Source organism: Oncorhynchus mykiss, chromosome 26, assembly GCF_057628025.1.
Source record: "Oncorhynchus mykiss isolate SJ-2025 chromosome 26, ASM5762802v1, whole genome shotgun sequence".
NCBI lineage: Eukaryota > Metazoa > Chordata > Actinopteri > Salmoniformes > Salmonidae > Oncorhynchus > Oncorhynchus mykiss.
In genome coordinates, this window is record NC_143047.1 from 14,080,056 (window position 1) to 14,094,636 (window position 14,581).

At 42.8% G+C, this 14,581-nt stretch overlaps 1 protein-coding gene across 6 annotated transcripts in view; it reads left to right on the top strand.

Annotated features, from left to right (window-relative positions):
• LOC110506421 (ankyrin repeat domain-containing protein 11) overlaps nt 1-14,581 on the top strand; it is a 139,383-nt gene that overhangs the window by 104,798 nt on the left and 20,004 nt on the right. For all 6 annotated transcript variants that reach the window (XM_021586014.3, XM_090222170.1, XM_021586015.3 and 3 more), the window contains one exon: nt 5,703-5,835. In XM_021586014.3, the coding sequence (XP_021441689.3) occupies nt 5,703-5,835 (133 nt within the window). The remainder of the gene's footprint in view (nt 1-5,702; nt 5,836-14,581) is intronic.

Genomic DNA, 14,581 nt, shown 5'->3' on the forward strand with positions numbered 1-14,581 from the left:
CACTACTTGACATGTCAAATAAGTGTGTTGACCAGTCAGGACCTGAATATACATTTTTCACGTAGTTATTGCACATTGATTACACTATCACTCGTATTTCATATGTCACAAAGATTAATCGATATGTATGCTATGATGCTGGTAAAGTTGTCTCGCACACCTACAGTGCTGGTCATTTAAAAAAAAGCTAGCTAGCTCATGGATGCAAACAATGTTCTTCCCCTAAAATATAGCAAAACAATCTGTTTCAGTAGCTATAGTTAGCTAGCTAACTATATTGATGGGGGTCATCATTTAAAATAACCATAATTAATAAAGACATTTCTTATTTGATTAATGGTGGTCGGACCCATCTATGTGAAGCTAGCTACAATAAGGATTAGCCACAATAGTGGACTTTGCGGTTAGACCTCAAAATAAAAGTATGTCATTGACAGTGATGCAAATTAATACAAATAGTATAATTATGCCATAATTGAATAGATCATGTTAAACGAGGTTGAAACGTTGTTATATAAAATCAACAAAAGACAATTTGTTAATTTGACAAATGTGTTGAAATCACACTGGATGTATTAGACTTAAGAATTGCATTGGGGGCATACGTATTTCACTGTACAGTCTTACCTATGGATTGTGGATCAATGACATGAGGTATCAGACTACTCAGTGACACCCAGAGAACATTAGCGTCGTATCTCTTATTATGGGACTCTGAACCAACTGTGAATTGAGCCACATTTATTGTCAACCTATATGTATTGAACACTATGCCTGAAGAAAAACAATATATTGGGTATTGAGTAGACTGATACCCCATTTCATTGATCCCCAATCCTTATGTAAAGCTGTACAGTGCAATATGAATGTGAATATACACAATAGGCTGACTGGGGAGGTGATGTCACACAGTCACAGTCTTGTGATAAGAGCTACAATGCTAATATTTGCGTAAACTCTATAAACAATTGTGTTCTGTGGGTGTTTCCGAGTAGACTGATACCCCATTGCATTGCTTCACATTCCAACCTTGTTTAACATTATCTAGTCTAAATATGGCATGATTCCACCAATTGTAACCTTCTGCATCACTTTCAAAGAATTACTTTTATTTTGAAGACAAACCGCAAATTCCACTATTGTGCCTGATCCTTATTGTGGCTAGCTTCACAACACGTAACCTGGTCTGGTCGAACGTCACTAGCAAGAAGAAGCTAGCTGGTTGCTTATAACGTTAGCTTTGGGCAACAAAGCTAAGTAGCTGACTAGGTATTTATTTTCATGAACTGAAGTTCAATTTCAATAGGTGAACAACAAGTGGCTACCTAGCTAATACTTACTCACAAGGATTCCTAAATCATTGCTAAGAATAATGAAAATGATTGCAGTTTCTACTGGTCATTGTTTTCAGGCTGGTTGTATTGGTGCTAGCTAGGTACCAAGCTAAAGCTAGCTACCTCAGAAGTTGCGGTCGAACAAAAAAATGCTTCATTACCAACGTGGTATTGTAAACACATCATTCGTGGCCGGTGTTTGCTTGTTTGCATACTTTTTTGTACAGCTTTGACAGTGCTACTGATAGTAGTGGTGGCGCTTGGCTTGCATGTGCAAATTCAGACCACACAACATTCTATAATAGAACTGTGTTATTTGAAGTGTCAAAATAAAAGCGTACTTAAAGTGTCATAATGTTATCTTTTTTGACACGCAAAGACCCAAACGACGTTACATATTATGTTGTGAAGCTAATAGCAGTGACGCTATTGCTGTGGAACTCCGGTAGGGAAACGTGACCAGTCGGCGAAAGCCAACATCACCCACGACAGAGAACGGTTGATTGTCAAGGGCAATGAATAACGTTATCTTGCCGTTAATGGATTTCACCTTTGAGTTGTCTCGCTGAAATGTTCTTACTCTTTCAAATGACTGCTGGACTTGTTGACTGCTCAATCCACACAGCAGACATTGTGGGCTAGGTTAGGAATGCTGTGTTGCAGTGTAGCGCTACATTTTACGTGGCGTCATTACGTCATGTACCACCTACGTTATATAGGTATGAACGGTAGCTTTGACATAGTTTAACGCCGATTTAAGAAAACTAAACCGATACCGACGTTGGCATTTTTAGCTAATACTGGCCGAATCAAATACAATTTTATTGGTCACATACACATGATTAGCAGATGTTAATGCGAGTGTAGCGAAATGCCTGTGCTTCTAGTTCCAACAGTGCAGTAATATCTAACAAGTAATCTAAAAATTCCCCAACAACTACCTAATACACTCAAATCTAAAGGGGTGAATGAGAGTATGTACATATGGAGGAGCGATGGCTATGCGGCATAGGCAAGGTGCAGTAGATGGTATAAAATACAGTATTTACATGTAATGTAAGATATGTAAACTTTTATTAAAGTGGCATTATTTAAAGTGCCATTGTTTAAAGTGACTAGTGATCCATTTATTAAAGTGTCCAGTGATTGGGTCTCAGTGTAGACAGCAGCGTCACTGAGTTAGTGATGGCTATTTAACAGTCTGGTGGCCTTGAGATAGAAGCTGTTTTTCAGTCTCTCGGTCCCAGCTTTGATGCACCTATACTGACCTCGCCTTCTGGATGATAGCGGTGTGAACAAGCAGTGGCTCGGGTGGTTGTTGTCCTTGATGATCTTTTTGGCCTTCCTGTGACATCAGGTGCTGTAGGTGTCATGGAGGGATGGTAGTTTGCCCCCGGTGATGCGTTGTGCAGACCACACCACCCTCTGGAGAGCCTTACGGTTGTGAGCAGTTGCTGTACCAGGTTGTGATACAGCCCGACAGGATGCTCTCAATTGCGCATCTGTAAAAGTTTGTGGGATTTAGGTGACAAGCCAAGTTTCTTCAGCCTCCTGAGGTTGAAGAGGCGCTGTTGCGCCTTCTTCACCAAACTGTCTGTGGAACTTAAAACTTTCCACCTTCTCCACTGCTGTCCAGTCAATGTGGATAGGGGGGTGCTCCCTCTGCTGTTTCCTGAAGTCCACGATCATCTCCTTTGTTTTGTTGACGTTGAGAGGTTATTTTCCTGACACCTGACTCCGAGTGCCCTCACCTCCTCCCTGTAGGCTGTCTCGTCGTTGTTGGTGATCAAGCTGTTGTGTTTTCTGCAAACTTGATGATTCCGATATGTTCACTGATATATCGTGCATCCCCACTTAAAATACAAGTTGGCAAAATGCACTATGTCAAACAGTTGTTATTTTGTTTTTTTACCCACGTGAATTATTGCAACACTTGCAACTTATACACGTGTCCCGCTCTCTGAAAAGTTCCTTGCTACTGTATTGAATGCACTATGAATACCATCACACAACCCTACCCTTTAAATACAGACATGCTTTCTGTGTTTCTAGATGTAGCCTAGAGCCAGGGAAATGGCTGTATGTAGTGTTGCATCAGCTTAATGACTCATGATATAGCAAGGTTATGTGCTTTAGCCAGCCAGCTATATATGACTCATCTGAGTAGGTAGTCCAGGTTTTATCTATGAAGTAATCTTCTTTATTTTTGACCAATGAAGTGGAGGCTGCTGGCACTGTGTGGCAAATGTAGATCCTCATGCATCAAAAACAGCATTACGTTCCTGGGCAGGCAGGCCACGGCATTCTGCTGTAGTCAGCCTGACACTGAGACACTCAGACAAAACATGAGAGATTAGTTCCTAGAGATTTTCTCCCTAGGTTCTATGTTAGACCACTGAACATCATTTCCCAGAAGTGGATTCTAATGAACGGAGCTGTTAATTAGATGTGAGCAGAGTTGTAATGGTAACGTAATAACAGGTGTCATTTCCTGTGTTATTGTTTCTCAACATGGTTGTGATACTAGGGATTAGGGAGACATTTCAGTGGGGTTTTCCCCTAGGTAGTGTGGAGAGCTGTCCCTTTAAATGGCAGCTAAAGCCAGCTTGTGTTTTTGTGGACGTGTTGCCAGCATGGACAGCCACAGTGGGCTTAGACGCAGAATGATGATGTCATGGTAATCAATGGGGCAGCAGCAACCCAGAGGTGCAGCTTTACGCGCGTCTGCTATGTACAGCCTTCCACACCGAATTGCATCAGACTCTGGGAGGGAGAGGAGGAGCGAGAGCATTGCTAGGAGACCAGTAAACATGGTCTCTCATGAAGGCAGCCTTGAAGCAGTGGCTCACAGCTGTCTTTTTAATTCGGCTCTCTTTTCTCCGCGTGTTGCAGCAAGACTTGCTCTGCCTAGCGCTAACGCCTCTGTCTGTCTTGACATGTTGTTTTGTGTGTGCCTGTGTCAGCTGTCTGTATACTGTGTACTGTCTTTCTGTTTGGAAATTCCTCCTACATGTAGACCGACAAATAATGTGTCTCGTTCCCTCCCTCCCTCTCGCTGGTGTACAGAGTTACTGCTAAGCCTAGCTCTAAGCAGCAGGAAGAGCTTGCTGTGTGTCTACACTGTACTGTAAGGGTGACATCATAGTCTCATGACTGTAGGAGTGCTGGGGGCTGGGACTTGCCAGGGCGGGCTGCAGAGCGAGCCACTGTACAGCAGTGGGAACTAGCCTGAGAAAGAGAGAGCGTTCTGCTGCTACATTCCACCTCTTATCTGATCGGATTCTGCGTCTCCGCTCTGTGGTAAACAGCCACCTACACAGAGCTCTTTAATTAGCCTTCCTTACCACAGACGGCACCCGGCCGACAACCCAGCTGCTCTGGCCCTCTAAATCTAGCGTTTAGAAAAAGAGGCATTACATAAGGTTTTATTTATTTGTTTTATAATCGTTTGCGATGTATTTAATTATAGCAATCATTCAAATCTGGGTTCGCAGAGTTCTACTACAAACTAAAACCATCAGGTTGCAGTTAATAGCCTGGTATTTGAATATATAAGCAGTATATTGTATAGAAGAGAGATATTTTCCTGTCTTTGGAACACTACACTAAAATCCTTGCTCCTTTTTCTTATGAAGTGTTAGATCTCCCTGCTCCTTAGAGCTAAATGTGAGGAGGGTGTTTCGCGTGAGAGCCGAGCAGACAGGCCCCGATCAGAGCTGCTGCATGCCCCTTTAACAGCAGTCTTTTGGGCCAGGCAGGCCGAGGGAGAGGCAGCGCTGTACTGTGCTGTATAGACAGAACGTCAGCCGGAGGGAGCCGTTGGTGCCGGAGCAGGCCGCTTGCTGGCGGGGGGACGGGAGCTTCTGATGGGTTCCAGTTGCCGTGGACCACAGACCCCGGGGGTGTTACCGCTCCTTCCATCTCTCTCTTTCCATTTGGGACTGTCTGCCTCTGCTCTCTGCTGCCGGAACACCGAGAGGAAATTCCATGGAAAAGTCACGCTCTGCAAATCCCCTAATCGCTGGAAGTCTCTAGACGCTGCAGTGTAAAGCTTTGGGAAACACAGCTGCCGCCTGCCTGTCTCTTTGTGTCCCTCAGTCAATGTGTCCTGGCCTGGATGGCCTGTGTCCCTCTGTCTCTGTCTGTTCAGGCTCTGTCTTTTCCCAAATGCTAAGGGAAGTCTCCAACGTTAGGCCAAAGCTTGGCACTCGTCTAGAGGAAGTTCTATAAATATCCTTCCACATCAGCCCTTTCATTTTAATCTACAGTTTTAGTAGCTAGTAGTGTACCCCATAAATGATCATCTGTGTGTCTTTACTGTTATAGCTGTACAATATGGTGTTCATGTTTTCTTTTTTTATTTGCCAGGATAAAGTATTGTCAAACAAGACTCCTAAATTGGACCGCAGCGATGGCGTCAAAGAGATGAAAGAGAAGGCATCCAAGAGGAAGCTTCCCTTCACTGTTGGAGCCAATGGAGACCAGAAAGATTCTGACTCAGGTAAGACTGGAGGGGGAGGGGATGTTACATCACTTCCTCAGCCTGGCAGTGCATGCTGGAAGAATTAAATGAAATTACATTTAGTTTTTTTGTAGAGTTTTTTTTTTTAACCTTCATTTAACTAGGCAAGTCAGTTAACTTCTCTGGGATATGTGGGACAATAGCGTCCCACCTCGCCAACAGCCAGTGAAATTGCAGGGCGCCAAATTCAAAACAACAGAAATACCCATTTTAAAATTCCTCAAACAGACAAGTATTTTATGCCATTTTAAAGATAAACTTCTTGTAAATCCAGCCACAGTGTCTGATTTCAAAGAGGCTTTACGGCGAAAGCACACCAAACGATTATGTTAGGTCAGCACCTAGTCACAGAAAAACATACAGCCATTTTCCAGCCAAGGAAAGGGCTCACAAACATCAGAAATAGCGATTAAATTAATCACTAACCTTTGATCTTCATCAGATGGCACTCACAGGACTTCATGTTACACAATATATGTGTGTTTTGTTCGATAAAGTTAATCTTTGTCCAAAAAACTCATTTTAAATTGGTGTGTTATGATCAGAAATGCATTGTCTCAAACAAACATCCGGGGAAAGTACAGAGAGCCACATCAAATTACAGAAATACTCATAATAAACATTGATAAAAGATACAGGTGTTATACATGGAAATATAGATAAACTTCTCCTCAATGCAACCGCTGTGTTAGATTTCAAAATGGCTTTACGGCGAAAGCACACCTTGCGATTATGTTAGGTCAGCGTTAGTCACAGAAAAACATCCAGCCATTTTCCAAAGAAGGAGAGGTGTCAGAAATAGCGTTATAAATATTCACTTACCTTTGATGATCTTGACAGGAACGAACTCCCAGGAATACCAGTTCCAAAATAAATGTTTGTTTTGTTCGATAAAGTCTCCTTTTTGTTTGCGCATTTAGCCCAGTATTCCAAATGCATATAATCATTTGTTCAGACGAAATGTCAAAAAAGTTATATTACAGTTTGTTGAAACAAGTCAAACGATGCATAGAATCAATCTTTAGGATGTTTTTAGCATAAATCTTCAATAATGTTCCAACCGGATAATTCCTTTGTCTTTAGAAATGCAATGGAACGCAGCTACCTCTCACAGGCACACGCGTGATCAGCTCATGCCACTCTGCCAGACCTCTGTCTCAAACAGCTCTCTTTCTCTCCCCCTTCACAGTAGAAGCCTCAAACAAGGTCCTAAAGACTGTTGACATCTAGTGGAAGCCTTAGGAAGTGCAATAAGACCCCATAGACACTGTATATTCGATAGGCAATGACTTGAAAAACTACAAACCTCAGATTTCCCACTTCCTGGTTGGATTTTTTCTCAGGTTTTCTCCTGCCATATGAGTTCTGTTATACTCACAGACATCATTCAAACAGTTTTTAGAAACTTCAGAGTGTTTTCTATCCAAATATAATTATATGCATATTCTAGCTTTTGGGCCTGAGTAGCAGATAGTTTACTCTGGGCACATTTTTATCCAAGCTACTCAATACTGCCCCCCAGTCCCAAAGAATTTTAGAACAAATTGTTATTTACAATGACGGCCTAGGAACAGTGGGTTAACCTCTCTGGGATATGTGGGACGGTAGCGTTCCACCTGGCCAAAAGCCAGTGAAAATGCAGAGCGCACAATTCAAATAAATGACTATAAAAATCAAACATTCATGAAATCACACATGCAAGATAGCAAATTAAAGCTACACTTGTTGTGAATCCAGCCAAAATGTCAGATTTCAAAAAGGCTTTTCGGCGAAAGCAAACGATGCTATTATCTGAGGATAGCACCATATAAACAGAGAAGCCTATTTCAACCCTGCAGGCGTGACACAAAACGCAGAAATAAAAATATAATTCATGCCTTTGACGAACTTCTTTTGTCGGCACTCCAATATGTCCCATAAACATCACAAACTGTCCTTTTGTTCGATTAATTCTGTCTATATATATCCAAAATGTCCATTTATTTGGCGCGTTTGATTCAGAAAAACACAGGTTCCGACTTGAGCATCATAACTACAAAATATCTCAAAAGTTACCGGTAAACTTTGCCAAAACATTTCAGACTACTTTTCTAATACAACTTTAGGTATTTTTGTACGTAAATAATCAATAAAATTGAAGACGGGATGCCCTGTGTTCAATACAGGAGTAAAACTGTAGCATGCTTTCTGGTAACGCGCCTCTATCTAACAGTACACTTCAAGTGACCCTCGTTCAAGATGGCCGTACTTCTTCATTACACAAAGGAAAATCCTCAACCAATTTCTAAAGACTGTTGACATCCATTGGAAGCGATAGGAACTGCAAGAAGGTCCTTTAGAAATCTGGATTCCCAATGAAAACCCATTGAAAAGAGTGACCTCAACAAACAAAAAAATCTGAGTGGTTTGTCCTCGGGATTTCGCCAGCTAAATAAGTTCTGTTATACTCACAGACATGATTCAAACAGTTTTAGAAACGTTTGTTTTCTATCCAAATCTACTAATAATCTGGGGATGAGTAGCAGGCAGTTGAAATTGGGCATGCATTTCATCCGGAAGTGAAAATTCTGCCCCCTGTCACCAAGAAGTTAACTGCCTTGTTCAGGGGCAGAACGACAGATTTTTACCTTGTCAGCTCAGGGATTTGATCTAGCAACCTTTCTGTTACTGGCCCAACGCTCTAACCCACTACCTGCCGCCCCTATATGTGCATACACATATTTAGCAGATGTTACTGCGAGTGTAGCGTAATGCTTTTGTGTTCCCTAGCTCCAACAGTTAGGTAATATCTAACAATACACAACAATACACAGAAATCTAAAAAGTTAAAGAATGAAATTAAGAAATATAGAAATATTAGGAGGAGCGATGTCTGAGTCCAGAGTATAAATATGTGTGTTTGGGTGGATGGGATAGGCCTTGACTAGAATACAGGATATACATATGAAGTGGGTAAAACCGTATGTAAACATTACTTAAAGTGACCAGTGTTCCATGACTATGTACATAGGGCAGAAGCCTCTTAGGGGCATGGTAGCCTAACCGGGTGGTAGCCGTCTAGTGACAGTGACTAAAGTTCAGGGCAGGGTACTGGGCGGTGGCCAGCTAGTGGTGACTATTTAACAGCCTGATGACCTTGATAAAGAAGCGGTTTTCAGTCTCTCGGTCCCAGCTTTGATGCACCTGTAATGGCCTCGCCTTCTGGATGATAGCGGGGTGAACAGGCCGTGGGCCCAGGTGGCTGAGGTCCTTGGCATTCCTGTGACACTGGGTGCTGTAGATGTGTGCCCCAGGTGATACGTTGGGCTGACCACACCTCCCTCTGGAGAGCCCTGCGGTTGAGGACGGTGCAGTTGCAGTACCAGGCGGTGATACAACCTGACAGGATGCTCTCAATGGTGCATTTGTAAAAGTTTGAGGGTCTTCTGTGCCAAGCTAAATTTCTTCAGCCTCCTGAGTTTGAAGAGGCGTGATGGTTAAGCTCCTGCAGGCTGTTATTTTATAACCTCAAAGAAAAGCTCAAAGAAGACTGTGTGTTTTGGTTAGCCTTGGTTTAATTTGGTTCAACTGTCCATCATTGGGAAAAAGAGAAAAAGGCCACACGGAACATGGGCCAATTAAGTGAGGATTTGTCAATCACGAGGGCCTGAAAAGGTTTTGGGTGAGACACTCTCTTGTGTTATTCTTTAATAAGAGAGAAAGGGGGAACTACTGTTCCAGCTTGTTTGGCTTGAGCTTTGAGGATCTTGAAATGATTTGTTGATGATGGTCTGTGATAACACAGTAATGGAACCCACATCTGTGTGCTGGGTTATTGCGTTGGTTTGAAATGCTTCTGTGAACTTCAACTGTTATTTCTTTGGGTAATATGAAGTCCAAACCATTGTGTACATTTCTCTTTTTGTTTTAGTGACCTTTTTGCAGGATTTTTTTTATTTTTTATTAAAAAGGTATTTCTCTATTTTGAAGATATATTGAATATAGAACCTGTGTTCTCAGTGCAGCTTGAGTGACCAAATCAGGAGCGTAGTCAATTCCCCTGGTTAGTCACTACTATAGTGGCTTGGCTGTGTGTTTGCAGGTGGTAGTGACTCTGTAACCTGTTAGCAGGCTGTTGGCAGAGAAAGGTTGCCTCCCACCTCAGTATCTCCCCTCCCCCTGTCTAGAACAGTGCCCTGATTGTTTATTGTTATGCTACTGTTAGGGTGGAGTCTCTGCCTCTACAGGCTGGATGTCTGTCAGTCTCTCACATCAACTAGGCCATAATTCACTCGTTGGCTTTGCCTGTAATTGATACACTTTCGGGGTGCGTTTTGTCTTCGTGTTCCCTGCCTGTTATCCTTCTCAGTGTCTTTTCCATCCACGTGTCTTAAACCTGGCTGTACAATGGAAACATTCATTAAATGGTTCATCCTTCAGTGTGTTAGTTTTGTCTCCATGTAGTGTGTGTGTGTGTGTGTGTGTGTGTGTGGTTTCACACACACACTTCCCCTCTTCTGTTGTCTTGGCCTTGATAGCTAGTTCCTTTCATGCTGTGTTATTGTCTATACTAGAGGTCGACCGATTAATCGGCATGGACGATTAGTTAGGGTTGATTTCAAGTTTTCCTAGCAAGCGGTAATCTGCATTTTTGGACACCGATTACATTGCATTCCACGAGGAAACTGCGTGGCAGGCTTGACCACCTGTTATGCAAGTGCAGCGTCAAAAAGACCTTGTGGCACTAATTATCTTCTCAAAAACAATCAATCTTCACATAATCACCAGTTAACTACACATGGTTGATGATATTACTAGGTTAACTAGCTTGCCCTGCGTTGCATATAATCAATGTGGTGCCTGTTAATTTATCATCAAATCACAGCCTACTTCAACTTTGCCAAACCGGGGGTGATTTAACAAAAGCACAACCGTTGCACGAATGTAAATAACCATAAACATCAATGTCTTTAAATCAATAGACAGAAGTATATATTTTTAAACCTGCATATTTAGTTAAAAGAAATTCATGTTAACAGGCAATATTAAACTAGGGAAATTGTCACTTCTCTTGCGTTCATTGCACGCAGAGTCAGGGTGTCAGGGTGTATGCAACAGTTTGGGCAGTATGTATGCAACAGTATGACATAACATTGAAGGTTGTGCAATGTAACAGTAATATTTAGACTTAGGGTTGCCACCCGTTCGATAAAATACGGAACGGTTCCATATTTCACTGAAAGAAGAAACGTTTTGTTTTCGAAATGATAGTTTCTGGATTTGACCATATTAATGACCTAAGGCTTGTATTTCTGTGTTTATTATATTATAATTAAGTCTATGATTTGATATTTGATAGAGCAGTCTGACTGAGCGGTGGTAGGCAGCAGCAGGCTCGTAAGCATTTATTCAAACTTTACTGCGTTTGCCAGCAGCTCTTAGCAATGCTTGATTCACAGCTCTGTTTATGACTTCAAGCCTATCAACTCCTGAGATTAGGCTGGCAATACTAAAGTGCCTAGAACATCCAATAGTCAAAGGTATAGGAAATACAAATGGTATCGAGAGAAATAGTCCTAAAATTCCTATAATAACTACAACCTAAAACTTAACTGGGAATATTGAAGACTCATGTTAAAAGGAACCACCAGCTTTCATATGTTCTGAGCAAGGAACTGAAACGTTAGCTTTTTCACATGGCTCATATTGTACTTTTACTTTCTTCTCCAACGCTGTGTTTTTGCATTATTTAAACCAAATTGAGCATGTTTCATTATTTATTTGAGACTAAATAGATTTTATTTACTTATTATATTAAGTTTTTAAAAAGTGTTCATTCAGTAGTTGTAATTGCCATTATTATTATTATTATTATTATTATTATTATAATTATTATATATATATATATATATATATATATATATATATATATATATATATACACACACACACACACACACACACACACACACACACACACACACACACACACACACACACACACACACACACACACACACATTTAAAAAGTTGGCTGATTTAATCGGTATCTGCTTTTTTTGGTCCTCCAATAATCGGTATCGGCGTTGAAAAATCCTAGTCGGTCGACCTGTAGTCTATACCCAAAGGAATTTGTTAACCACTTTACAGCTGTCCCCTCCCCCTGACATTGGTGTCTTTCTGATGATCCTGTATCTCCCCTTGATATGGTGAACTCTTTTTCTTTGGCCCGTCATTGTGGGGATAGAGTCTAGACTGGAGCCCAGTAGGCCTGTGTATGGAGGGGTTGTGTTCCCCTGGCCTGCTCCCTTGTGCCTGCAGAAAAGACCAGAGGTGGTCCTGCCACCCAGGTTCTGCTAGAGGAGTCTGGTCCGGCTGTGCTGCTGCAGGCCTCATGTCTGGTGGAGATGAATGTCAAGAGACCACAGAGGGATTCTGAACCCTGGGAAAAAACCGCCACAGGGATTCCAGTAGTGAACTTTGAGGATGTGGAGGAAAGTGCAGGCTGTACAGTCCTCTCCTAGTGGGCTGTGCTTCATATGACCCTCTGAAGGAGAGAGAGCTTCACATTTTTCCACCCTCCTCATCCTGAGTGGAAAAAAACAACACAGAGAACGAGTGATGAAACAGAAACCTCCTTAATGACTGCATAGCTATTTTCTCTTTTGCCCTCCTCGCTCGGTCTCTCTATTGCTTTCTCTTTCTCAATCTGTCTGAGGGTATGGCAGTCAGTCCAGCGTGGCTCCATTTCTGCTCAGAAAAGGAACTACTTGTCTATTGTTTTCACTGTGCTGCGGGGCTGCTGGGAGAATACACCCCTGTGCTTCCAGGTCCTCGTGCTAGTGTGCTGATGGAGAGTTCAGACTGAGGCTATGCTATGTACTCAGTGGTTTTGCATGGCGTCCGTAACACAAATTACCATAGTTGGCCTATGAGGTAATGTTTTGACGCTATAGCTTGAGGCAGCTAAACAAAAAGATAGTGTTGAATTCGTAACATATTGGCTTTTGAGAAATGTACGGCGTGACTACTTTTGATTGTATTGTTCAGCTATGAACGATGTACAAGTCAGACCCTTCACATCTCCTTATTATTTGGCTAGTTTGGATGGAAACAGACCGAGGACACAGGGAAACTCGTCTAACGTGGACTAGGCTATGTACTTCACTTGAAATGCGGAATTCATGCTGTCGGTCATTTTCTTACCAGGGATTTGCTGCATTCTGCATTTGTGTGGTCTTTGCTCCGAACCCACAAGATGACAGTGTTCCTACGGTGGTAGTTGTCTAGGACTAGTGCTACCCTGTCAGTCCATAAATTGAAGTCAGTGTGTGTGGTGGAGCCTTATCTGAGTGCATAACATCCATTTCTATGGTTCTAACAGGGCACTCGATCTCTACTGGAAGTTTTCTCCCCGAGGCATCTGTTAGATGAACGATGTAGCTAATTGCAGTGATTTTGCTCTCATCTTGAACACACTGTTTCGACAGTTTGCAAGGCGTTCTTCTAGAGATGGTAGTTTGTGTAGCAGATCATTGTTGTACCCTGTATTGGTGTGGAGACCATCGGCAGGGCTTGCAGCGAGAGTGTAGGAGTCATGGCCAAGGCTCCTCAGCGAGGAGACTGCTCTGGATAAGGCTATGAGGAGTGGGAGGCGGATCAGAGACGGTGATGAGTGCAGATCAGCTGCTGCCAGGCTAGCACACGCATCATCTTCTTCACGATATGGCAGGAATACAGGATGCCTGTCTTATCAGCAGGTGCAGCAGGTGCTGCTTTCAGTAGGGATGGGGACGGGGGGGGCTGCTGGCTTGAGGTCTTCTCCCCCGCAGCCCAAATCAGCCCTGTCTGTCTGCTGCTCACCACCATTATTCAGATCCCTGGAGGGAGAAATGTTTTTGTAATGTTTCATCTCCCATCCTTTGGAAGATCCATGAATTATTCACTGTTACTTGACTTGAAATCAGATTTGGTCCAGGTTCAGTTGTTTTGGAGCTTGTCAGTCGCCACTAGGAATATTAGATAGGCTAGTAGTTGCACTCTGTCTAGACGTTCTGAAACGTTTCCATTGTTTCTCCAGACCATCTTTGACCCCTTGTGTATGGTACCCTACATCAGGATGGCCCAGTGTACATGGAGATAAGGAGGTCAAGCTGTAAGTGGCAGCTCTTTAGTAGGCCAACGTGGTGTGAGAGAAAGCCCTTCGGTTCTCTGCCGATCTGTCCCGCTCTCTGTCATTACCACCACTGAAGACTGTTGTTCTGCACCGACACTTGCCTCTGCTCTCGTCATCGTAGCCAAGCATAAAACAAAGCAGTGACACAACATCCTGTGGCCACTTCCGGTCTCTTCTTCCGTCATTTCCTGTTTGCCGGCTGTGTCTGACTTGCTCTGCTTGACAACGAAGCTCTCTCTTCTCTCCCTGTCTTCTGAGTAGGAAGGAATTGCCTCTCACTATCCCACGCCATGACATTCTCCTGAAGAAGGTGATCTTCATACAGGAGCATGAATGTGTCTGGCTCCTGTGTGACTGGGCGGCGGCGGTGGCGGTGGTTGTGGTGGTGTGTGGTAGTAAACATGCTTTGTTTTCAATCTCAGTCTAAGAAGGAAGACCGAGTTGTGGTGCCAATGTGTTTACACGTTGACCATGAGATCTCAGCCTGATCTCAGCATGAGATCTCAGTCGCCTGTGTCTTCACAGTTGATTCCCATGTTCTACGTAATATAACACAGGCCAGTCCTACGT